This window comes from Rhea pennata, chromosome 8 (assembly GCF_028389875.1).
Source record: "Rhea pennata isolate bPtePen1 chromosome 8, bPtePen1.pri, whole genome shotgun sequence".
In the NCBI taxonomy this organism is placed as follows: domain Eukaryota; kingdom Metazoa; phylum Chordata; class Aves; order Rheiformes; family Rheidae; genus Rhea; species Rhea pennata.
In genome coordinates, this window is record NC_084670.1 from 17,102,506 (window position 1) to 17,130,038 (window position 27,533).

General features: G+C 36.7%; 1 protein-coding gene across 1 annotated transcript; it reads right to left on the reverse strand.

The window, feature by feature from the left end:
- Positions 1–547: 547 nt before the first annotated feature.
- ODF2L (outer dense fiber of sperm tails 2 like) lies at positions 548–25,240 on the reverse strand. Its single transcript, XM_062581627.1, has 18 exons — positions 25,124–25,240; positions 23,603–23,761; positions 22,746–22,909; positions 21,933–22,047; positions 20,758–20,889; positions 19,549–19,611; positions 17,588–17,659; positions 15,161–15,277; positions 11,824–12,009; positions 10,880–10,989; positions 9,210–9,345; positions 8,541–8,651; positions 7,002–7,106; positions 5,624–5,782; positions 4,585–4,670; positions 4,337–4,499; positions 3,323–3,448; positions 548–676 (listed from the first exon to the last, which is right to left on the reverse strand). Exons 1-18 carry the CDS (start codon positions 25,238–25,240, stop codon positions 548–550), a joined length of 2,250 nt encoding a protein of 749 aa, XP_062437611.1.
- Between the last annotated feature and the right edge of the window lie 2,293 nt (positions 25,241–27,533).

Sequence of the window (27,533 nt, forward strand, 5' to 3'; positions counted from 1 at the left end):
TGTCTTAATAGGATAGATATCATCACCTTGGGAAACTAGATTTCTGCAAGAAGAGAAGTTTTATGATTGAAATACGACATATAATGGCTGCTAACAAAATAACTATGCACCCATTCTATGAGTGCTCTCCTCTCGCACTGAAGCTGGAAAGCAATGCACAATCACCTGTGTCTACCACGCTGAAAGCATGCACATAAGCATATGTTTATAGCACAGGATCTAAGCATGGTAAATTCACCAAACCAACTTACAACTTTGTGTGAACACTCTACACTTATGCATCGTTCACTAGTGCTATGCAGTTTGCTCTTCCACTTCTGTTCCAGAAATAATATATTTATTGGTAATGCCAAGTCAATTTTTCATATAGAATCAGCCAATAGGATATGCAGCAGCAATTGACCTGCATTTCCAGGCCCACAGCAGAAATTTTTCTAGAGAAGAGCTAACATTATAGTGCTCAGTCCTGAAAAATACAACTAGTCCTCAACTAAAAAGTGCAGACACAAATGTAAGATTTCTTTATTACTAAAATAAATGAAATAATTCAGCCAAACATTGTTACATATGAGGCTTTCAAAAACTCCAAATAATTCTGCATGCTCTGAGTCTTGTTTTCTGACTTCTGCAGGCTGTTCTCCAGTTCTTTTAAGCACACTTCCTGGTGCTTTTCATTCTAAAAAAAACAAGAGATGCAATGCAAATTAGAAACAAGGCCCAAATCAAAATAATGAAGATAAGGTACTAATTCTATTACTGTCTAAGCTTTTATATGCACATCTAAAGTTTTCATTGGATCTACATAGCTGAAGGTTCCCAAAAGAACCTCAACATATTGAAGATCTACGACCACTCATGATCAGAATTAATCTGCTTGAACAGCCTTATAATCCAAAAAAGGCCTGTGAATGTAGAAACTAACTTTTAAAATTTTTATCTTGAAAGATTCCTAACAGCTTAATTCTACTATGGACTTAACAACTCACTCTCATGTTTTCTTGAAAAATCAAGAACTGTTATTGATCTCTGACACAACACGATTTTTTTGCCTCTGGTTGTTTATTAAAATAAAGGCTGATTGATAGCAGTGTTGCATGCTTATTAGATCCACACTTATGCACACCAGAGATGATTTGTTATATAAATACTACAGATACTCAGGGTATTTCCTTTTATGTCTGTTACAGATTTCAGACGCTAGTCAGTTAAATTTAATTTTTAAAAAGGTATGTTTAATTATAGTCTGTGTATTTAATTCCAGTTTTAGAAAAAGTAACCTAGTTAAAATGAGTAAAGAAAGCTACCTTCACAGTCCTATTTTGTTTCCAAATTTGATACGACAACAGGAATGAAACAATTTTATCATTTTCCATAATGTATTTTCAGCTGTATGCACGTTAATTGGAAAAAATACCCAGTATCTTCTGCATTCACTCACAACAGCTTTTCTCTCAGACATTAATAACTTTTCATACTTATTTTCAGCTGTAAATTTAAAATCAAATCTATTTGACAATATATTTTAGTTCTGACAGAAAGGGACCAAGCAGTGCTCTGGGAAGTGACATGAATTCTTATCACCTAGGGTCAGTGATTCTCAGTTTCTTTGCCTTCAGCCATTGGAGTGAGAGTTTTAACTGGACTAACAAGCAAGCAATCATTTAGAAATGCTTTCTTGGTAATTTGATTGGAAAGAGCAAAATTAAATTACTTTCTCTAGAAATAAACTCTTGAGATTTGATTCTATTCCCACCCAACCTGGTAACTGGACTACTGCTGATTTTAAAGAAAATAGGATGAGGCAAAAAAAAATAATAATAATCCCAACAGTAAAACAATTTACAGATCTCACACAAGCATTATAAATAGTTTCCTTTCAAACTGATTTAAAAAATAATTCTGACAAAAATGCAAATGCAGGTCTCTACTTCTACTTGTTTTCTAAGTTGTAGAAAGAAATAAATTAGGATCTAAGCACGCTCAGCTCAATTAAGGTATAACAGTGTACAGTCTGAGTATCCAAGGCAAGCACTGCTGCTGCCATTCAAAATCATGCTTAAGGTAGAAAGTGTGAAAAATTTCCTGATCCTTTAATTTCCGCAGAACAACGCTACAGTCTAGCAGATCTAACCTTCGTACCTCATAATTTTGTTCTTACCACTGTTTTCTCTTACCAAGTATTCATTTTCTTTTTGAATACACTACATCATCCACTTAATAATTAATTAAAAACCTAAACCAAGCACAGATCAAAAAAGCTTCTGAAATCAGGACAAAAGTACACGAGTAAAAGCTGTGGGCTATACTGACTGTCTCCATGAGATGAGAATGGGGTTTTAACTGATACAGATCTTAAAACGATCTAGTCAGACCTGAGCAGATTCTGGACCTTCAAATTAGATTTGTATCATCTGTGGAAAGGATTTCTGAAGAATAAAGAAGATCTGCTGATAGGCTTTCTATCCCCAGCAACTAAATCAGCTTCAGAGTGTAAAAGCCCCGAAGTCTTTCATAAAACAGTAGGTTTTGCTTCCATTCACTTCCTCTCACTTGTTGAGAATCCAGGGGAAGAAAAATATACCTTTTTTGTGTCTTTAATTGGATTTTAAATAGTGTCATAGCTTATTATTACTGACCATAGGACAAATTTCTAACTGTATCAAAACTTCGATTAAATCAAAAGATATGCCACCACTTGATTAGGAAATTCAGGCATATCTTCCATGGTATTAGCAGAAAGTGTTCGGCAATTTTCTGGATTAGTTAAAAAAAGAAATCAGACACAACCGCTTTTTTGGTTGGTTAGATTTTCAAAGAGTATTAACCATCCAAAATATCTATTCAGCAGAGCCACAGTCTAAGAAGGGTAGTGTCAACTTATAACGTTCTAGGCATTTAAAGGCTTGACACTTTCAAAATCAGAACATCTGCTTAGTTACTATGCACATGCAACATGCTACATAAACTGCTTTTCATAAATTCCAGTAAGACCTGATTTCCGTATCAACTCAGAAAAATATCACTATGTTGTTATGTAACTGTTATCCATTTACTCAAATTTAGATAAGCTGACTAAATTTAGAGCAGCCTTGCTGGCAAAAGTGAACTGAATAAAAGATGTAAACTCCATCTACTTCCAGTGCTTTAGTAATACAGACTGGTCATCTAGTAAGTATTTTTAAAAAGTCAATATATAAAACACATTGTCAAGTTGAATTAATTTGTTATTCTCTAATGTGTGTATCAATTCCAATGAAAATGTATTTTTCAGTTAAAGTAACTTTATGTAAATTATAATTTAAAAAAATCATTATTTACTCACATGATAAAACATGCAGAGAAGTTGTTTTTTCTCTTCTTCTCTCTTTCTTAATTCAGTTTCAAGAACTAGCATTTTTGTCTGAAGGGCTTGTTGCTTGTATGATATTCTTTCCATTTCTTCAGATACCTATAATGGTAATGATAGAGAAAATGATGTATATTTACTTTCACCTAAAGCCCAGAACAAGTAACTTTCTTGTAATCATTAATAGTTCTATTTCCTACTCAGTTATTTCCCACAATTTCTCACTTCACAGAAAATAAACAAACCTGGGAAGCATTTTGACAGAATTAGACCTAGTTTCAATTTGGAATAAAACATAATTAGTGAAAGGGGACATCTTAGTAACTCATTTGTAAATGAGCCAAACTTGAGATTTTTTTTCAAAATCAAACAATATCTTCAGAGAGTAATAAGATATTCAGAGAGTTAATTTCAACATGATTAATTTGAGAGGGAAATTACAGCTTCATACCTATTTTCTGATTAAATAAATATAATTCTCAGTAATCTATATCCTACATTTCCTTGTCCATATGATTTAATCTGTATCCTTTCTGTAAACATTGTATCTCCACTTCATACTATAAGAGTGCAAAGCCTTCCTCTAAAATTAGAAAGATTTCAACACCAAAGTCCTTGCAGGTTGCATATTCCAAAGAAAATGAGAAAAAGGCAAGATTCAGCTCTTATTCTGAAACTTTTTGCTATATACGTAGTTTCACATATTAGGTGGTTAAAGTATTCTGTTTGATTTGTCGATAAACACAATGGCAAAACATTGCTCCACTGAACTTTGTCATTAATTTCAATAGGATCAGGATTCTACCAAGAGTCAAACTGTGTAATTCATATTTAAATATGGAGAATTTCCAGTAGGTACACTTTCCAGCATTGCTCCCTATATGCAAAATAAGCTTGTCCCATCTTTCCTTCTCAAGCATATTTTTAAGGTCATTTTTTATTTCTAAATAGAAAATTGCAAGATTAATAAACTTACTAAACCATCAATACCATTTTTCTCCCATCTTCCAAAGCAGATTCCAGTTGTCTGGCTAAACCATCACACTCTGCAGTTTTCTCTGTAAGCTGTAATTTACTGCACTGAAGACTCTCATCTTGTTTTGCAAGCTGATTAGCAAATTCTTCATTTTGAAATTCCATCTTTTCTAACTGTCTTTATGCAAAAGACATTCACATATTATACTTCATCACAGCAAGAAAGGCATAAAAAAATGCAATCACACTGAAAACAAAGTTACCTTTTAAGATCTTCGTATTTCTTCTGAATGTTATAGTTTTCTTCTTCCAAAGAATGACTGCCCAAGAAAGCTATATTATCTTCCTCCTGTGAAAATAACAATTCCTTTCCACTGTAGAGACTAACATTCAGGATATTATAGACTAAAGTAAACTCACCTCTTAAAATCCAGTCAAACAACATAACTGCAAATGCAAGCGAACTATATATTGTATTTAAAACAAACCAAATACAATCAAAGTAGCAGACTTTGGGTAAATATTTAGACTGAAGATTTGCTATGTAAAAAAGTGAAATCTGAACAAGACTCTCATAGTGCTCTGACTCTCATAGTGACTCTCTGGCAGAGTATTCTCTTCTGCTGCAAAGCACATCAATAATAATAAATAGCCATGCCATATAAATTGATGTTCATATACAAAACCACCTATTTAAACTAATTTTTAAAATGAAATAGATAAAATATAAGGAATATTCAGATTTAGGCTTTAAAAAGAAAATACAAGAAATAACATAAAAAACAAAAGTATACTTTGATAAGCTAATTTCTAGTTATCAGTAGAATATACGCATTTAAATGTTAAAGTTTCACAGCATCAAAAATATACCTATTTCTCTGAGCAAATATTGTCTGTTTTATAAATTATGCATTTAAAAAATTAGATGAATGTGGAATTAAATTATTCCACTAGATACAAACAATCATTAGGATTGTACATTTATTTTGAAGGAAAAATTCTGCAACGCTTCTCATGACACAGCTATTCAAAAGGATCAAAGACTTACTCATTTAAAAGATAGAGAATCTAAAAGCAAATATAAATACTAGACTTTTCTGTCACATGCTGAATCCACCTAAATACAATTGGCAATAGTTTTATTTGCATTGTGCTATTTCTGCAGAAGGGGCTTTCACTTTATGAAGCAAATAATATAGGAAAGGGTATAACAGCCACAAGCATAAAAAGGGGGGAAAAAAGTGTTCTAAAGACTTTCTTCCACATAATTTCTTACTTATCTTTAAAAATTGTTCTTAGCACCTGAACCTGCAGCTCCCTAAGAGTTTTGCACTTCTGTGCGTGAATCCTTTGACAGGACATAAGGTCTTCCTGATATTCTTGCAGCTTTTCTTCAGCTGCTTTCAGCAAGTCACGAACATGTTCTAACTCATTTAAGTCAGCCTCCATTTTGCTCCTCACCTGCATGTTAGCATCACAGGAGAAAAATGCAAGTGAAAAAACATTAATTGTTACAATACTTGATAGCTTTCCATGTAAGTAGTAAATCTGAAATTCTACATGTTACACAACATCACCTATTCCATAAAATACTGACAAGGTTGCAAGTTCACCACTGGAGAAATTTCTCTCTCTGATTATATTTCATTAAAGGCTCAGTAACACTGATGTTAAACACTTACAACGTTATGCAAGTTCTAGGAGATTGAGCATCCCCCCCCTTTTTTATGATCATAATACATATTGCAAGGCAGCATACAAACAAACTAAGCAGCTTACAGGAGAAATTCTGACTGCACACAGAATTATTGTGGTATTTGAAAAGACAGCAACAACTAATGCCACAAAAAGCCACTCACAATGCTCTGCAAGTATGATTTATGGGATCAAAAAGGTCCATTCTACAAATGAATTATGGAAAAGTGAATAAAGTTAGTATGAAATAAAGTAAATATCCAAGAGACATCACTGTGAGGACTGATCCTATTCTATAAAATCACAGCAGGCAATGCAAAACTTCTCCTTGCCTCAATTTCACTGCTTAAAAAAAATGTCTTTTGATGAGCAATGGCATTGAGAAATTCAATTTCTCTATCAATTTTTTGTATTCTGGTGCTTGTGAAAGTGCTATCTATATTCCAGTATTCAGCTCCACCTGCTGAAAAAACTTAAAATTAGTCCATGTATGGACTCTCTGTTTTAACCACTAGTTCAAATGCACAACTTACATAGCAGTCTTAGAGTATGTTGACTTCCTCACTCAATTCTTTTCTACAAATTTTCTCTAGAGACATCTAGCTTTAAAAATCAACAACAAAGTTCTATTTTTAAAAGCAGCAGAAAGGATTCTCAAATTCTAAAATAGCAGGCCTTATTTAATAACTTCTTAGACATTATTCTAGGAAACATTTCTCACCTGTTTGCAATTGTGTAGTATTCAAAAAACAAAAAGAAAAAAAAAACAAAAAAAACCACCCAAAACAACAAAAAAACCCACAACTGTTCACAAGCAGGATTTAAGAAAGCATTTAATGCGCTTAAATTCAGTTTTACAGACAGAAAAAGAAAAAAGGAAGAGAGATGGTATCTTTTGACTCCTAAGGAGCAGATCACAACACACATGAAGAAAAAATCTTCTACAGAATTGTGCAGAAGAATACTTTAACATTGCAAAACTTACCTTATCTACTTCTAAGCATTTAGTTTCTGTTATTGTTTTGTTTTCATTTAATACTGTCTCATATCTAGATTTCTGTTCTTCTGCTTCTGTTTGTAATTTTTGCACCTAGGACACAACATATTTTCATATGTATTTTCAAAAGTTTTTTTTAAAAAAACTATAAAACACATTGTTATCAAGTAGAAAGGAAAACCTTCTATTTCTAAATATAATCTTAGTCTTTGTCATCATATGAAGTTATTTATTTTCATTATCCTACCCACTACAGCAAAAATAAAACAGGAGACAACCAATTAGAGAAGAAGAACAGAACATTTGGAGACAAGAGTACAGAGTAAGCCAAAATAGTTTGATGCCATTATACTGAACACCAACTGCTAGATGTTCGTATGCATTATATCAGATTAGAGGCTCCCTGGCATAAGCCAAATTTAACAAGAAAGCACCAGTCTATTTTGTCATCATACAACAATGACTGTTTTAATGTTTTCCCTTTTTTTTTCCTCAAATGTATCCCAATTTGACAGATTCACATAACATGATACAGTCTGAAAGAAAAAAAAAATGAGTATTAACACTCACTACCACGTAACAAGCCCTTTATATCACCATTTAATTTTCAACTGTGGAGAATGAGACACAGCTGTGCTACTTCTGTAGCCAGCATGACTCACTCTTCTCTCCTAAAATAACCAGTATCAATCAATGACAGTCCCCACCTGGAATCACCAAGGCTAGGGGCTAGGGAATTTCAGCCTACTTACTTGTTAAGGTTGGATATTCTCTGCAACTACAACTCTCACCTTACAGCTGGCAAAAACTAACTGCAGTACTGTACACCAGGATGAGGCATACTGATTGTAACTTAAGGGTTTGTAACAAGTCTTTTCTCTTCTCAGTCATTTCAAAAAAAACAAGTGTAAGGACAGGAAGCGAAATGGGGCCTATACTATAGCAGAAATATATAAGACTTTGAATTATTGCTCTAAAATCTCTTCTCTAAGAGCAAAAGGCAAATACAAGATAGGAATTGATAAAAAGCGTATTTTGAAGTCTGTTTTGCATCTATTCCTGATGTTTTCCTATGTAAATAAGGACACTCAGAACGGTACTTGAACACTGTTTTGTTATTCTTAGGAACATGAAAATACAGATATGAGTGATGATGGGTAAAATATCACTCAAAAGAAACCAGTAAAGACTTCAGGCTGAAATTTAAAATTTTTAACTGATTTTACTTTGTTGCCAACTTGCTTGTTAGGAAACAAACTTTCTCTAAGCAAATATGCAACCAGTTCTGTTGGCTTCAAAAAGATCACTCAATTTGTAAGGATTATGTGTACTAGCAAAGGTGTTGATATTACTCTTGGATATGATTTGTAATGTCTTCTATGTCTTATCTGTCCTCAGTGTTACAGCAGTATTAGAATGACCACTACAACAAATCTGTTTTATTACAAGTAAAACCTTTATTATTTCCTCAAAAATGTTTATAGATTTAAAAACCTGTACTTGAACATTTCAAATATGCTAAGTCACCTGATTTTTATACTGTTCAACAAGGTTTTTCTGAAGCTTTGCTTTTTCTTGCAGGTCTAGCAGTTCAGTTTCAACTGAAACACTACTGGTTTTCAACACAGCAAGGGAAGCCTTTATTAAAACATGAAAAAAAAATACAAATTTTAAGAGTGTTATTAAAGTAGAACACAATCTACAGTATTATATTACTAGCAAAGGAACTGCAGACCTTAAAAGGAGTGAAAAGGTTATTTGTCCTGTCAATTAAAATGATAGTCTGCAAATGATAGTTCATTTGCCAGTTCATGAGGATAGTTACTATGAAGGATAAACTACAATACAAAACTGTAAACCCTTTAAAAACTGGAAATAATTATCAAAAGTTGAACTCAATTCTTATGTTCATAAAACTTTCTTTCAAATTAAAAAGAATAGTTCCTAGGTAAGCAGTTTTGTAGCTACTGATATTAAAATAAATGGCATCCTGGTTAAGCAGATAGTTCTGTTCTTAGCTTTGCCATAGGTTTCCTTTGATAAATTTTCAATGTCTCATTTTCACATACTGGATGGCAAAACTTATCCTTCAGGTTTGTGATATCTAGACAGAAAGTGAACAGGGAACTAATATGGTTCCTTTGTGAACGTATCAGAAATGGGGAGACACTTCACTGTGGTTTATAATAATCTCACCTCTAATTTTTCATTTTCCAGGTTGATGTTCTCATTTTCAGAGTTAATAGAGCTTAGCTTGGCAAGAATTTCCTCATTTGAGTTTCTTCTGCACTCCTCTTTTTTCTTCAGATCTTCCAAAAGGCTTGTAATCTGCCTTGTTACATAGGCAAGAACCTCTGCATAATTCACACACAATGCTTCCAAAACTTGCATTACAGAGATTAAACTGTACTTAACTATATACTCCTTCATTGTTCTTATTTCAAATTTCTTTAAAAACACACAAAAATAAGAAGGCATAACACGTTTAAACAACCGAAGTAAGCATAACTATTAAAACAGGAAGTTCTCCGAAAGAGAGATGCGGTACAATTAAAAGATATCCAACAAATGAACCTAGCTTAATTATAAATAAATTTATTAGCTAGAACACACAAACATATTTCCAAGGCAACCATGCACATACACGCTATACAATATGGAATTTTGGGTGCTAGCAGATAACACCCTAGCAGGAACATTTCATAGCAAGATTAGGAACAGCACTTCCCATTATTAAACAATTGCAACAAATTCTGCAAATGGTATAACATTTGCTTTTTGACCAAGTAAAGTTAAACAATGAAATTTGTGTTGCTCTTTAGTTAATCATAAACTACCTAATATCACAGGTATTGTTAGAATGTTACATTCTAAGGAAAGATATATTTTCAATTAAAGTAAAAATAGCACAAAACAGTTGGAGGTAGAAGAAGCAATTGATAGATGTTTAGCTTTTTTTATTCTTCTCTAGATGCCTCCTTATAGACACTGGACCAACAGTGGGCTAGACAGATTTCTGGCCTAACCTTATGTACCAGTTCTTATCTTAAATTTTAAAATACACTGAAAATATTTTCATAAAACTTAGGTTTTTGAAATAAAAATAAAACTCAAGCCAAATTAGCATGAGCTATTAAGTATTTGAGTATGAATCAAGTTCTTTATAAATATTCTGCCATAGACCTAGCATAAAGGCAACTACTAGTTTCTTTTGCTTGTTTGAATTGGAGTCCATATTTCTACCCATAGAAAAGGTAAAAGGATATTTCTCACTGTCTGCCAAAGAAAATGGTATTTCCTTTGGGCCCACTAAGATGTGACTGGCTAGTTGGTTTAAGATTGGATAGTTTCGTATTGCTTGCCAGGGCAAGAACAAATTAAGTGAGCATCTGAGGAGAAAATACACTCCAGAGTTAGTGGGGTGAGCCACTAGCAGAAGGGGAGTATTTTGCTGCTATTAGCCTGAAACTGGAAGCTGCAGTGAGGAGCTTCTTCTATACTGCTGTAGAGGCAAGGATTAACACTCAGGCTGTTACTGTTGCATCATTTCGTAAATAAACGATTTGGAGGAAACAGCATAGTAGCTACTGGCAACCCTAGGTTGATAGGAAGTACAGAGGGGAAAGAATACATTCTTTTTTTGTATAGGACACCGAAGCTATAGAAAAGTTGTGAAGCACAGCAAAGAGAAGGCTAAAATTCTTAAATTTGTTCTGGTTTCCAACTTCTAAATTCTGCTCAGAAGCTTAAAATATGAAGATATACATACACATGTTTATATGCCAATACTGAGTACTACACAACTAAATATCAGAGTATTACAACACTACAGCACTAAAAAACAGACCATCAGCAGTTTAACTTACTTCTTAAGATCTTCTCTTTGAATTTCTAACATTGTCTTTTCCTCTACCATCTTATCATGCTGTTTTTTCCAGACATTGGAAGTGGACAGTATCTCAGACAGTTCAACTTCCTGGGAAATATATGAATTAAATCATATAACATAAGAACACCATTAAAGAATGCCATCTAATTCTACAAAATATTCTAAACATAAGAAGTATTGAATATAAGCCAGACATAACTGTATCTACACAGTATAAAGCAATGTAAATTTTGTCTTCTTGTCTCAAGAGAAAATAAACAAAACTATTTTAAAAAAGTAAGTCTAAATACAGAATTACTTTTAAAGCAGAGCCACAGTTGAACACTGCTACTGTATACCAACTGTAGAAAACATAAATATTTCAAAATTTAAGATGAAAGTCTTTTCTTACGACAAAAATACCTGTCTGCAATACATCTCTAAAATACTGAAATTATATAAACTGATACTAAAATCAAATTCAGCCAAAACTTTTTCTGAATAAAAAATAATAGCTAGATAAGAAGGGCATAATCTGGTTAAGTTCCTCAAAAGAAGTATGAGTGATTAAGCAACATATGCTATCTTGAAAGTCCACTATCTCAATTAGTGTACTGTGCTTCTGAGCTTAGTCACTGTACCTCCACAAAGGTCTAACAGGAAGATCAGGAGAGGTATAACGGAAACTTGATGAGACTCTCGTATTTATTACAATTTGAAGTATATAACTTCATGGTTTAAGGCATGCACTAAATTTTAACAAAACAAAGACCACAAATGTAGTAATAAATTGCATGTCACTTTTATCAACCTTTTCCTTAACCTAGGAGAAAAAGAAAAAAAATTCAAGGACAGTCAGCTTCTATTTTCTAAAGGTGAAAGTCTTCTAATTCTTCATTTTAAAACAATACATACAACATTGTTCACAATGTAGCCACTCACACGTTCTCTTATTCTGGAGGTTATATTTTCCACAACTGTTTCAAAGCGTTCAGCTTTTTTTTTCTGGGACCTGTTTGCTTTTTTCAGAGCAGTCTTCTTTTGCTCACTTTTTTGCCTTAAGGACAAAATCTGGTGCTTGCATTCACCAGCTTGAAGTTTCCACTCTGCTATTTTCTTTTCCAGGGTCTGCAGTAAAAATAAACATCACCTCTGTTCAAAACTTACGGATCAGGTTTTGACTTATCAGGAATAGTAAACTCATAACTCGTTTGCACTAACATCTCTGCATCTCAAATCTTGTGGCTGCCAGAAGGCGCTCGCCAAGGGATGTACGCAAGGAAGAAAGAAGAAATACAGCTAGGCAAATTCATAAGAAAGTGGAGCAAGATAAGAGGTTGCAGAAACAAAAAAAGGTAGGAGTAGGGGGGAAGAAAACAATCTAACAATCATAATATACTCTTGAAAATGAATGCAAAATATCAATGTGGAAGTCACAGCAAAACTGTTAAACCAACTGGTGAGGAGCAAAAAGTGGTTTCATGATCCCCTAGTGATTGATTTCTGTAAAAAACATCTTAATCATACTACTAGTGATATGTAGTAGCAGTCTATGCTCTGAATCTACGCAGTGAGCATGCATATAACTAAGGCTGGACATCAGTATAACTGTATGTGAAATTTGCATGACAGTTAAGATATTGGATTTAGGTTTTTAAGTCAAGAAGCTAGGAAAGGCTGAGGTCTCCTCTTGAATATATACATTATGATGCATATATTGATACCTTGCTCTACAAATGGAACAGAATTGTATAGAGAATAAACTATATTTTATGGAAATATTGCCTTACATTTTGTATTCTATAGGTAGTGAGGCAGGAAATGCAAAAAAAAAAAAAAAAAAAAGAAAAGAAAAAAAAAAGAAAAGAAAAGATTTAGTGCTGCCTTGCCTAGTGATTAAAGTTGTTTAAATATAATTAATACAGGCTATCATAAAGTTTAAGCACAAGGAGATAAATCAAACATTGCAAGCAAATCTAATATCTATCACTTCCTGAGTGTTTAATTTTGCAGCCTCCATGCATTTTTAATTATTTTTTACACCATCCAATGTATAAAATGCAACCTAGATTAGGGCTAGGTTCTACAACTGTCATTACATAATTATTTCTATTGTTTTTAATGTTTCTGATTAACTAGATTTTTACATCTGATGAATGCAGTTGTACAGATCCCACCCAATCCAGGGAGCTGACCTCTCTAACTGACATTTATATTTTCATTTTTATTTAAATATGAATGAAAAAATAATAGACATTAAAAACAATATGATGACACACAAGAAAAGCAATACTGGACTATGCTTCAAGGAGGATCTCAGATACAACTGTTCTTAAGGGGCTACAGTTTATCAATACCATGAACCACGTACCAGGAGACAACTACTTTTACAAACACAAGTGCAAGTTCCATTCACATCGTCTATAACTCTTCTGTCAAGGTATGGCAAAATAAATATGCTATCTACTTGTAGCACTGTAAATAAATTTGTCTCAAATCACTGATAAATATCCTAATTTGTCAGACCGCTTGAAAGGTACAATAAAAGCATGTATTGATTTTTTTTCATTTGAGTCTCAATCTGATACTTAACCTAATGTGTGTTCTACATCAATAAAGATCAGAATGACATGCCATTTACCTAGTGATTACATTGGTTTGCCACCCTTATTCATGATGCTATTTGCCAATTGCTATAAAATGTCCATATCACGCATATAAGAGGACATCAGTCTGTACAAGTCCTGCTAATGGCCCTAAAACTTACCCATGATCAATGCTAAATGTATGTAGTTTGCCATGTAAAAGGTGGTCTCAGATTACTGGCACTCAGCAAGAAGGAAAAATACTACTTCCAGAGATGAAAACGAAATATGTAGGAAACACTTTTCATATATACATGCTTATATGTTATTCAAAAAAGCAAAAATATGACCTGGAGGAAAATATATTCAATGAATGGAGCAAACAGAAAACCTCAGTCTATGTATGGCTTTCTTTGTGCTGATTTAAGTTGTTGATACAACTGTTATCCCCTGTTATAACCGCAGGAGGTCATACTCACACTATGAATGAGTGCTTTGGGCAGTACTCAGTGCCTCAGGAAAAATTAAATTCAGAATTAATTTCATAAAGTTAAGTTTAAGCTCCCTCAAGTTTTTGTCCAGATAATCATAAATCATCATCAATACAAATAAATCATAAATCAGAATTTGAGCTGGCAACAAACTTCAGCACTTCTTGAAAAACAAACAAAACTTTTAAATAAAGATTGCATGAAAACACAGTTACAAATCAAATTATGCATATCATTTAATGAAAATGTTGTCCAAACTCTAATAATTTTACTAAGCAGATCGTGAAGGCAGTTTTTCTTCAGAAGAAAGTATGAGGAGTTTATAGAGACATAAAGTGATTTTTTTGAAATTGAGTTGCCATAAGTTCCTGAACAGCTTCAAATAAATGACAACTGTAGAGAATGTATGCTATTGAAAAAAAACATTTAGAGATTAGCAATACATTATTTTGCAACCAATGCTTTCTCACTTACACCTGTGTTCTTTACAAGTTTCAAATATTAAAATCTGAGGCCACATACAGGTGCAGTCTCCCTAACACAGGATCTGTTCTTTGTTATTTTCTAAAACTGCTAACTGCTACGCATGACCAGATTTACCTCTTGCTTGTTAGAACAGAAAATGAAACTCATTTCCTTAAGTCTACCTTAAATAAAGTGAGGTTATTCTTTAGTCTTAAGTGTTTCTGTCAGTAGGACAGAGGTTTACTGGCTACTTTACAGTCAATAAAAAGAGACAAGTAGTGATTTGTTACTCATCTTAGATCACTGTAAAACTCACTCTGGTAACACAGTTATCACTTTCTATTGACTATATATGGAGCTTATATACAGACAACTGCTTCACAATAGTGATCTAATTTCAGTTCAGACAGAACACAGTTAAGTGAGTGCAAATGCTTCTATGCGTCCATAACTTCTCTTCAAACAGAACTACTTGTATGTGTTCATTCAGATGCATTCCCAAGGATGTTCTCTATGAGTGTCTATCGTACAAGCTGAGAAAAAACGGAAAAAATAACTTGCAATTAAGATAATGTGTTTATGCAGATTCTGCAAACTGTAACTTTTTTTTACTGGTTTTGATTATTAAGACTTTGATATCTAGTGATATTTTAACACAACCCTCTGAATTATCCTCTGACCACAGCAGGGCTTCACTAATTTATAAATAAACTGAAAGAAGGGTAAAAATACATTGACCTGTATTTTCACTTTTAATTCATCATTCTCCACTTCTTTTTTCCGAATCTGACGTTGCAGGTGAGTTTGTACTGCCTTTACTGATCTTGTCATGTGATCGGCTTTCAGTACATTGACCTAAGAAAGGGAAATCAGCATAAATCTATTAGTCTGTGGAGATATGCCATACGATGCTCTCTGTGTTCTTTTTACTGTGCCACACAATTTCTAGCTCACATTTGAACATCCTCAAAAGCTAGAAAAGATTAAACATGCTCTACAAGTAAGTTCACAAGCAGTAACTTGTTAGTAATGTTATTAATGTTATCAGTATTATATCTGGATAGAAAGCTAACAATAAACTGAAATCACCAACTTAAAAGAATGTATGTGTAATTGATGCTTCATATTTAATTTGATTCTGTTAGTATTATGAACTAGGTCTGGAAGCAAATTCAGAAATCCAAGGCTGAGCAAAGGCATCTAGTTAACAGGTTCACTAGGAATGGGCCACACTGATCATCTCTGTTGTGACTAATGAGGCCTGAACCAACCTTCATTAAACACCAAAGACCATCAACTGCTATTAGATACATTGAGCATCTACATTTAATTCAAACTCTAATTCCAGGGGGACATATAAAAGATATGGGACAGGCAACTTTTATGTCACCAGAATTTACATCCACTGATTATATGAAATCCCTTGCAACTGGATTCCTTTGGCTTGTTCTGAATAAGGAATAATAAAAAGATGAAGAAATAAATCATATTATCAGTATAGACTAGAAGACCCTTGCAATATACTGGTGCAAGTGTTTGTTACGGATACCAATAAGAAAGACACTCAGACTCCATAAGGTAATGATTAAAATACCAATTACTGAAGACAACATGAGACGAAAGAATGGACTAGCACAGATAATCTTTCATCCCTTTCTAGTCCCACCTCTTGCTCAAAGCAGAGCGAGCCATGAGGTTGCTCAGGGCTCTATCCAGCCGAGTCTTGAAAAGCTCCAAGGATGAACACTATACAGTTTCTCTGGGTCCCTTTTCTGGACAAGACCTTGAATTTGTCCCTGTTGAATTATATAAGATTCCTGTCAGTCCATTGCTCCAGCCTGGCTAGGTCCCTATTAATAACAGCCTGGCCCTCAAGCATACAGACTGGTCCCCACAATTGTGTGTCATCTGTACACTTTATAAGCAACCACTTCATCTCCTCCTGGAGGTCACTGGTAAACATGTTAAACAGCAAAGGTCTCAGGATAGATCCCTGCAGTAGTACCGGCCCCTACGTAGAGTTTAACCGATTAACCACCACCTCTGGGATTGATCATCCCAGGAGTTTTCCATCCATCTGGTTGCCCATCCATCCTGACCACATCAAAACGTATTTTATTTGCAATGATTGAAGTTCCAGTTTTGTACCAAAAAAATGTTTAATCCTGTATCCAATTAAATATAATTGTCTTTTACTTTACCAAGTAAGTCTGTCTGATGTCAGAAGCAAGGGACACATGTTAAATCAACAAATTTAGGGTATTCTGTCTCTTTTAGGGCAGTAAATTGGAATAAAATGATAATGTGCTGACAGGCCTAATGGACTTGAACTCCAAGATGTATTCATGGAAGCTAGAGGCTGCAGAGTGCTTTCTCTCAGACTGCGTAAAACTAGTGGAGGAAACTGTGCTGAGAAAGTGCTGAGTTCTGAGACAAAATTCTCTTTGTTAATCAAATAAAACTTCTTAAAGCCCCAAAGAGTTAAAAGATCAAGGAACAGCCTTTTCCTATTAAAGATCTAACTGAGCCTACTCTGCTTCACACCAGCATTGAGCCACATTGCACTGTATATACCTAAAGCTAGGTACATATTACTGTAACATAGATTGTTAAACTAACATTAGAATCACACTACTCCTGCAACTGTCGTTGTATCCTCTTATAAGTAACACACTTCTCTTCCCATGTTGCTTTCTGCCCTTGAAGCCCCTTCCTTTGGTTCAGAGAATGAATGAGATCATCCTGAACTTTGAAGGTATTAGCTCTTGTCAGTTCTACCCTTCCCTGCTTGTTGAGTTCATAGTCATGAAAACTAACTGTGAACAGCATTTATTTCTTTTACCTTGTATAACATCATTATATGTATTTTTTTCATCACTACTACAAATCTGAAGGAAGAAGCCGCAAAGACTCCAAATCCGTAAGTCTACCTACATGCCTCGCTGAACTGTGGGGCATTAGCGTTAAGGATAATCTGTACGCGTTACTCCTCAATAGGCTTGGATACAGTCTTGATGGTTTTGAAATATTTCTGTAGAAAACATGTCTTTTGGTTTTTTTTTCATATATCTTTAAAACATTTACTTTTCTCAAAATTTAGAATTTGTTAATAAGAATCTAGTACATTAGGAGAAAACATTCATTCCTAAGGAACTGGTCACTCACTTTTTCAAGCTGAAGTCTGGATGAAAGTTCTTTAACATGATTTTCTCTTTCAAGCATTTCTCTCCTGAGATTCTTCATGGAAAAAATATAACAAAGAAATAAATTAATGTCTGTACACAACAATTGTACTCCACCCAACAGCACTGCACACTAATAAACATTTCAGTTATAAAAATAACTGTGATTTCATTTGTAATGATACACCACAAATATCCCCAAAATATTTAACACAGAAGAAATTATGACCCCAAATATGTACTTGAAAATGCCTGATGAAATGTATTCCTGTAACTGTATAGGTGCTATATTGATTGATATCACTAAATGTTTTGGAACATCTGCCACAGTTTCCTTCAAATCAAATTGTTCTGAATATTTTCTTTTCATACTATTTTAAAGAAACACTACTATTAAAAAAAACATTACAGGCAGTAGGAAAAAAAAGTAGAAAGAAAATGGAAAAGATGAAAGGAACAAAACAAAAATTTAGGCACCTCTCCAGAGTTTTTAGAAAACAAAAAGTAAATACAACATGAACAGATAAAAAATGTATTTGTGAACAAAATGCAACTAGCATATTTTTTGAGTGCTCCCTACTTTTAACTGTTAGCTTGGTCTGTACAAGGGTGTTTGATCTTTCCATCAAATAAAGAATGGTTTTCCAATACAGAAGTCACAGGCAGATTGTTTTCTAAGCTTTATATTTACTGGTCATATTACTTGGAAATCAAATGCTCTCAGTTACATTCCAGTTTTCTGTTACTGGCTTGACTTTGGATAAATTACAAAGAGTAACTTGAGGGTTTAAGATCAAACTGCAGGTTACTGCAGTGGCAGTTCTCTCTTCTTATCCCAGCTTACACAGGGATATCCTTATCCTGAGAATGCTCTAGAGAAAGAACAGGAATGCAGTTGGGAGCAGAGAGAGCAGAATTATCACTTTTGGCAGCAGTTCAGTTTGATCCACATAGGCAGGCCATGGAACTGCAGGACAGCAGCTCTCAGTGCCTCGATTCTCCTCATCTGTTAGTTACATGACACTAACATCTTATTCTAATCCTAGCACCAGTGTTTTTCATAATATCAGCATTTAGTCGTAATATCAGTGTTTTTAAGCAGAACATCTTCAGTGACAGATGTCTCATTCTTTTTTGTTCAGAATTTGGGCACATCTAAACTTCCAACTTTTTCATTTTAAAAACAGTAAATTAGTCTTGGAAAAATGTTATACTTCTGCAAAAAAAATTATAATAAAAAGCATTAATATTTTTCCTTTCATGAAGCAAATTGTCCAGATCCAACATTCCTGTTTCAAGCTTGCCATTACTAAGATATTTCTTTCCACATTGCTGACAGATGACAAATATATGAAACCAATTCAGGGTTTTAAATTCTTCTTCTTCCTTTTGCATTCAAAACTGTCTTACCAACTACTATCCGAGAATGGTTGTGACTTTGTGGCAGAACCAAACTATCACATTTTTTTTTACATAGTCACTTTGGGTGGAGGAAAAAAAAAAGAAGAAGAAGAAAGAAAAGCTACAAGTTCATTGTGTTACCTGCTTTTTCATGTCAAAATAAAAGACTGGTTGTACTTGCAAGAATATTGCATAATGCAAAGCCAGTATGCAATCTTAGGAAAATGGTTATCTCATTTACAGTAACCCTAATAATTACTCCAGGTCTACTCCACATATAAAACAATATACAACACACTCAACTCTGTAACAGAGGTGAAAGTAAAATCCAGCAAACTAGGAATTACTAAACTAGATAATAATAAAATAAAGTAATGGTGATAGTTTAAGGTTCAGTGTTCATATAAACAGGAATTCAAGACAGTACTACACTTCCTATTCTCACTCTTGCCACGGCCATGTGAAATTGTATGATATCTTGATCCAGTTATTTTTAGGTGTACAGTGTAGAACAAAAAGAGGCAGAACTTTTAATTTACTTACAGTATTTTGGGTTTCATTTTCACTTAACTTTTGCACCAAGGTGTCAATGTTTTTACTACTTAACTGCAAGACATAAGCAGGAAAAGTTAATAAATGACTTTAGATTATAATTGATTTAGTGTATTTTCAATGGCAGTTGGTACACGTAAAATCTCTTACAGTCATGAACTATTTAGAGTTGGTGGGTTAAATATTAAAGATTCAATTTATTTTTGGCATAGAATTTCTCAAATGGGGAAAACAAACCACGGTTATTTCATATGCCAGGTTCTTCACATATTTTAACTAAAAAGCAATCTAAATGCTATAAATACTTAAGTTTTACTTGAAAAAGTAAAGTAGTTAGATAGTAGAAGTGCCTGTACAATTAAAAATAGTTTAAAGATTAACATTAAGCATTAAAACTTTACAGGAACTTTAATTAGACATGAGAAGCTGAAGAACAAACAAACAAACAAACAAAAAAGATTGTTTTGGAGATCACAAAAATCAACTCGCATTAACTGCTACTGCAAATCCAAAGAATTTATGTGACTATACCATTGTCAATTACTCTTTTCATTTTAAAACATCCCATTTTTGGAGAGGAGGGAGTTAACTTTCAACGAAAAAAAATCAGACTGATAGGACTCTCAGCTTGTAAACACCAAACATTTAATTTCACTATTAAGAGGATAAACCTACTCTTTCCAAGGACATAAGATGAATCATCATCTTACACAATTAGACCTAATCCAAATTCTGAATTACAAGAAGGTAACAGTCAGCAGCGTGAGCTGTCCTGGATCATGGACGTGCCAACAATGAAATTACTAGCTGCAGAATGATGGCAGAGCAGCTCTCTCGCATCAAACTGCATTCTAAGCCTGGGATATGTGCTCCAGTATGCACTGTGCTGGCTCTGAGAAATATATGGAGCTGTGTATTATGAATTAGAACAGCTCTTCCCAAGTCTTTTAAAAAATAATCTTCTGGTACCAGTAGGAACTACCTGTGTCTAGCTATATCCTGCATCCTGTCACTACCTACCTGGCTCCCTAGACCCCTGGGATGCACTTCACCGCACTGATGTCCCAGCATTTCCATTATTTTAAAGCAGTTCCTGAGGAATTGTCCTCTTTCCCTCCACAACCCAGGTACTCAGAACCTATCCTTGGCACTTTTTTTATGGCTCCCACAGGAAGCTCATGATTGCTTTGGATGCCTTACATGTTTACATTCTGTTGTCTGCAGTAAAAGCCATAACAATCTTTTCATGCTTTTGAGCGTTTCTAATTCTTTTATCAGCAAATCTTCTTGTATAGCAATAATTGTCATCTCTGACGTAGAAAGTTTAAACACCTGTTAAAATATCATAACCAAAAATATATTATACACAAAGGAGCTACAATATCCCCTCAAACTAATCTCTATTACTAATATTTAAATTTTGCTTTAAAATACAGTCACCACAAATGTATAAATGTTTGCAGCTACATAGCAAAAAAAACCAACTAATGCTGCCTGATTAGTGATTAAATAGCATGAAATATATGAAATATACAGATTCCTCCTCCAATCTAACATAAATAGCAGTGGTGTGCTACATTCAAGTACAGTATTTCTTTCTGACAAATAGCCCAAATCTCACTTTTAAGGAGTAAATCCAGTTATGCCAAACTAGTTACAACAACAACAACAACAAAAAGGAAACTTTAGCATCAAAAGTTTTACTGAGAATTCCTCACAAAGAAGTCATCTCGTCTTGGTGTGCATATAGTTATTGAAAATATTTTCAAATTCTTGAAGAAGACTTCAGGTGGAACTCCGCAATGCCAATTTATAGAGATGAGTCATTAGAAAAACAAGGAAAAATTATCCAAATTACAATCAAGCCGTCTTGATTTGTGAATCTCTTTGCTGAATTAAAAAGGAAGATTTTAAGGAACATCTCTAACTGAGGTTTTTCAATTCAGGGTTACATAGATAACATTTCTGTTGCTACTATACAATATTGCATACAAAGTCTACAATCATAAAGGTAATAAATGCATGTATTCAATTCTGCTTGTAAATTACATGAAAACTCTCTCCAATAAATGACTAACAATGCAGTAGCTTGAAACACTGACCATACACTTATGGCCTTAGGGTTTCTGGTAACATCTAATGTAGGTTAAAAATAAGAAATTCACACCCCTCTGTGCCTTTCAAAATATCTTTTCTGTAGCCTCTGTAAATGTGACAGTCATTTGCAGAGATTAAAAATTTAAGCTTTTCTGAAGTAAAAATTAGTAATTCTATAGACATTGATAGAAGCAAGAAATTGAAATAAAACACCAACTTATTTCGAATTCAGCACTTACTATGCATACAAACTTTTGGTGATGTTAAAATATACTTACATTTGTCTTTCTATCAACGAGGTCTTTAAAAGTTGGCAAAAACTTTTCTGCTAAATTAATTGCCATCTCTGCTTCAAAAAGTTTCTCCTGCAAAGCAGTGTTTTCTTCCACCTGTCTGATCACATGCAGAATAATAAATACAAGTTGACTTCTGTTAATAAATCACCAAATAAGCAGGACACTTATACTTAATTAATAAGAGGAAATCCAACAACTAAATTCTTTTAAATCTGCATAGTGAAACTTAACTCAGGTATGAACCTCAGGCTTCTCTGTGGCATTATTCTCAAACATATATTTAAATGTTTGCTTTGCACTTAGGACTCAGAACATCTGCCTCTTACAGAGACAAATTCTGTTGCAAAGGTGCAAAGTTCAAAATACAATCTCTAGCATTAAAAATGTATCCTAGAAAAGGCTATTATGGCTTCCTTCTAACTATAAAATGATCCTTTAAAAACTGAAGGCCTTTTTTTTATTAATTGAGCTTTTTATGTTTGTATTACACTTAAGTAGTTATATTGGCTAAATACACTGTCATTGGTTGCTGGTTTTCATTCGTGAGCAGTGCTGCAAGATTTTCACTGATAACACAGTTTCTCACAATTAAAAAATGAAATCAGCCTTTCTTCAAAGGGCCTACACAAAACCCAATATATTCTAACACCAACTATGTTAGCTCTCTATCCAGGCATTCATGGGTCAATACTTAAATACAGAGCACATACTCTTAGGCTTCAAAAGCTAAAGAAGTCTATAAAAACATTATTTCATGAGATTTTATAACCATGTTTCTCTTTGCCTAAAGCATACCTTTTCACCTCACTTTCATTCAAGCTGTGCTGTACATGGTTTTTCTGCAATATTTCTTTAAGCAGTGGTGACAATTCTGTAAACTTGATGTCATGTTTATCCGTATGTTCAGTACACAGACTCCAGTTCTGCTTCCAGGTTTCTTCCTCTGCATGCACTAAAAACTTATAAACATTTTATTCAGTTATATTTTATTTCCTTCCTGGCTACACTGAGTCAGATTTGCTACCATGAAATAATAAAGTTGTAAACAGGAATTGTAGTTTTTCTGCCTACACAGAAATTAATCAGAGGAAAGGGATGCATTTAGAAGACTTCCCAGAACTGAGAAGTAAATGGAAACCTGAAATAGTCACACTATCATAGTCACTTATCTATAAACCTACTTTCTCTCTTTCTACCAATCAATAAAATGTCTCATACTGTAAGACAACTAGCACTGTCTAGGGAACTCAGAGATCGAGAATATTATCTTCAAAATTAAAAGAAGTCCAGAATAAACACCCATCTATTAGCTTACAGGAAAAAGAGATAACTTTACGACTTTTAAAACTATTAAAGTTAGCAATGAAAAATTACATTTAATTTTAAAAGAGCTCCATTCTTCACTTAATGAGACTTCTGTGTAAGTTTGATACTATGTCGCTATTAAACAAGACTTTATTGTGAGCTACTTCCTATCCAAACATACCTAACCTGTGAGGTCCTTCCATGCAGGAACTTACTTAGTGTACAGGACATAACAAAGAAATCTGTCAAATATATCTAAGATAATAAGATTAAATGTCAGTTTAAGATTTACAAAAGAAATTTGTATTCACATTGGTTCTATGTTTATGTCTTATGTAGTTTCTTACTTGGTGTTCTAGACTGTCAGATTCTTTGCATAGATCAGTAAAGTATTTTCCATCTTGGCCAGTTTTTGTAGTTATCTGATAGTCTTTTTTAAAAGGCTGAATCAGTGAATAGAGTTTTGCTGCTTCTCCACATACACCATGTGGAACACATATTTTTCCCTGAAAAAATAGTCATAATTAAATAGTCATAAAGTGACCTTTAGCATCATTCACTTTAGCATCATACACCTTGAAGTGAAAAGATGAATATTCTAAGGTGTATCAAAGTAAAACAAGTCATCTTTTCAGGAGAATTATTTAGGAGGAATTTTAAAAATAAAATAAATCTGTCATGGGCAAAATCCTGTGGATTCATAGGATGCACTCTCAAACTGGTAGCTCACAGAATATACCTACCCTATAAGGCAAAAGCAACTAATTTACCTCCAGGAAGCTGGAGGCTGTCTTGCTCAGACACTGGTATTACGTTTCACAGAAGAGTGTATCCCACTTGGAGGCAGCAATGGCTTTTCCTTCTCCCAGGGCTAGAAAAGCTCACTTTGCAGGGTGTCCGAGAAAACAGTCCTGCCCTTGTAACAGAAAGCCCACACTCAGCCATCAGCACCCATTACACAAACTCATCCCATTCCCCTCCTGTCCTTGTTGCCCACGGGGAACCTGCCTTCCTTTCTGTCACCATTACTGCAGCCTGTCCCCACCCCTTCTCCAAACACTTCTCTCCTGCCATCTACCATCACACTAAATAGCACAATTGATGCTTCCCCAAGTGTTAAGGTAAGGCTGTCTGCTCTGCTCCTTGCTGCTCTCATCATCCATTTCCCAGACTTTCCGAACTGGATTCTCTTTCCTTCCTCACTGACCTGGACTCGCTTTTCCTGCTTCCATAATGTGTCAGGTACAACCCCTCCTAAATGATTTGCCCGGCAAAAGATTGGCCAGGGTTTCTTCCATCTATAGCTCCTTAATAACATATCTGAAAAGCTATATAATAGAATTCAGGAAGATTCCAAACTAGAAAATTCACTTCCTCGTAAAATCAGAATGTAGACTGTTCTGCTTCCAACCCTTGTCACAGGACAAATAACTACACTCAAATCATTTATCTTGTATTTTTTATAATTAAGTTTCTTGTTTTATTACAAGCTTATCTTTCCTGGGGGACTTCAATTTGTGAAGTGACAGTATAGGTCACTATATCCTTTTCTTGGCTATGTAACTAAAATTAAGTTGTTGAATTCAGTTACATTCAGTGAAAGCAGAATCTTGGAAGATTAAACGTAGTATTTCATTTATCTTAAGCCATCTATTCAGGCAGAAATGAACAAACAAGATTTTTTCCATAATTTCAATATACCATTTTTATGTCCACCAGTCTCATCCATTTTTTGAAATACAGCCTACTTCCCATCTGCAGTTAGGAAGCAGTTTTTGGAAAAAAAAAAAAAAAAAAAGTGCGAACCTTGGTCACAAAGCAAATAAAAGGAAAAAAAATCAAGTTTAACAGGAACAGAACAAACTTGCCTCAGTACCATCTGGAAGGAAAAGCCTTTTCTGAACATCAGAGTCCAATAAGGGAACAGTACAGCTATGTGCAGGTATGCGTAGGTAAGATGATAATGATGGCGACGATGACGACATTTCGTTCTAATTTTGTAGGAAAGGTTTGTATACGTTAACATGCAATATTCTTCCAAGAATGAGTAAATTGAAAGAGAACTGGTATCCCAAATCAGTCTTGCTAGAAAATACGCTCTACCAGAGCAAATAAAACCCAGTCTCATGACAGACTTGACAAAATTAACGCAACAGGAATCTTGCGTGTATACTCACGCCTGGTGAGGCTGCCTGCCTAACAGCCGTGTATGCGGTACAAAGTTCACACGTTTGGGGCATGACAACTAAACCATCGCCCACAGAATCACAGCGTGGTTGAGGTTGGAAGGGGCCTCTGGAGACCATCCAGTCCAACCCGCCTGCTCAGCAGGGTCACCTAGAGCACGTTAGACAGGGTTGCATCCAGGCGGGCCTTGAAGATCTCCAGAGAAGGAGACTCCACAGCCTCTCTGGGCAACCTGTGCCAGTGCTCCGTCACTCTCACAGGACAGAGGTGACAGGCAGAAAACTGAACACGCGTGAAAGATGGTGAAGCGGCAGCGGAGAGGCCGCCTCGGGCGAGGGCCCTGAGGAGCGGGCACAGGTCCCTGCACCAGCGTCCCCACACCGGGCGGCTGGGCACCGCGGCTGCGCCCTGCCCTCGCCCAGCGCTGCCGGCCGCCCTCACCCGTGCTCCCGAGCAGGGCCCCACGGCAGCGCCCCCTCCACTTCCCCCGCCATGGGGCAGGCCCCTTAGTGCCCCCTCCATGAGGCAGGGCCCCCTCTACATCCCCCGCCATGGGGCAGGCCCCTCAGTGCCTCCTCCATGAGGCAGAGCCCCCTCCACATCCCCTGCCAAGGGGCAGGCCCCTCAGTGCCTCCTCCATGGGGCACGGCCCCCTCCACATCCCCTGCCAAGGGGCAGGCCCCTCAGTGCCTCCTCCATGGGGCACGGCCCCCTCCACATCCCCTGCCAAGGGGCAGGCCCCTCAGTGCCCCCTCCATGGGGCACGGCCCCCTCCACATCCCCTGCCAAGGGGCAGGCCCCTCAGTGCCCCCTCCATGGGGCACGGCCCCCTCCACATCCCCTGCCAAGGGGCAGGCCCCTCAGTGCCCCCTCCATGGAGCAGAGCCCCCTCAGTGCCCCCCCTCTCACTGCGGGGCAGCGCCCCCTCAGCATCCCCATCTGTGGGGCAGGCCCCCTCTGTGCCCCCTCCCTCACCGCGGGGCAGCGCCCCCTCAGCGTCCCCGTCTGTGAGGCCAGGCCCCCTCAGTGCCCCACCTTTGTGGGGCAGGGCCCCCTCAGTGCCCCCCCCCGCGGGGCAGCGCCCCCGCCCCAGGCCCCGCCGCGGCGCCCGCCGCTCCCCTCACCGGGCAGGGCCCCGCCGCCCAGCGCCGCGCCCGCCGGGAGCCGCTGCCCGGGCAACGCGCGCCGCCTCCCCGCGCCCCGCCGCGCCGCGCCGGCAGGCGGCGCCGCCGCGCAGGCCCGGAGCTGCCTGGCGCCCGCGGGCGGCGGCTTCGCGTGGGCGCGGGCTCCCCTCCGCCCGCCCTCGGCTCGGCTCCGCCGGCGGAACGAGGACGCTTCCCGCCGCCGGGAGGGGTTTCCCCGCGGAGCCGCGGGGCGGGGGAAGCCGCAGGAGCGCTTCTCGGAAAGGGGAGGGCGCGCCGTTCGCGGCTGGCCCGGCGCGGCCCGGCCCGGCGCGGCCCGGCCCGAGGGGCGCCGCTCCCGCTGCCAGTTTTTGCGGGCGGGCGGGGCCGAGGCTCGCTCCGGTCTGGCGTGAACAGAGAGCCCCGAAACGCGGCGCGCGGGGTGACACCGCGGCGCGGAGGCTGCGCGCGGCGCGGAGGGGCGGCTGCAGCCGGGCCGTGCGCCCGGGCCGTCCGCCGCGCCGGTCTCAGCGCGGGCGGGACCGGGAGCGCGGAAAGCCGCCGGGCGCGGCGGAACGGAGATGCGCGCTTGCGCCCGTTGCCGCTGTTTGCTTTCCTAGCGTTTCTACTTAATTTTTAGTCTGAGATTAAACCATGCTTATTAATCGCAACTGTATGTAAATCCTTTTTTTGTCAAGCACTGCTCAGTGTTGTTGAAAAACCACATATTTTCAAGTAAACGTGTTCTAATGAAAAACCAATTACTCTCGGATCACGTCGCATGGCAAAGCTCTAGTGATGCTTCGTATAAAATCCAAGACATTGCGATGGGTGTATGGGTAGATAGCTTCCAGCTGAGCGTGCAAATGGCATGTTGCAAAACATGATGATCATGTGATATAAATATGACCAGATTTATAGATATATATGATCATAAATAATGATAATTTGCACATGAGTTTTGTTTGGA

Coding starts and splice junctions, on each gene's coding strand:
- ODF2L (XM_062581627.1), bottom strand. CDS start 25,240: ATGTCGTCATCGTCGCCATCATTATCATCTTACCTACGCATACCTGCA. Junction 19,612..20,757: donor AGACAACAGAATGTAAACAT/GTAAGGCATCCA, acceptor TATGTCTTGCAG/TTAAGTAGTAAAAACATTGA. Junction 7,107..8,540: donor TTGAACAGTATAAAAATCAG/GTGACTTAGCAT, acceptor GTTGTGTCCTAG/GTGCAAAAATTACAAACAGA.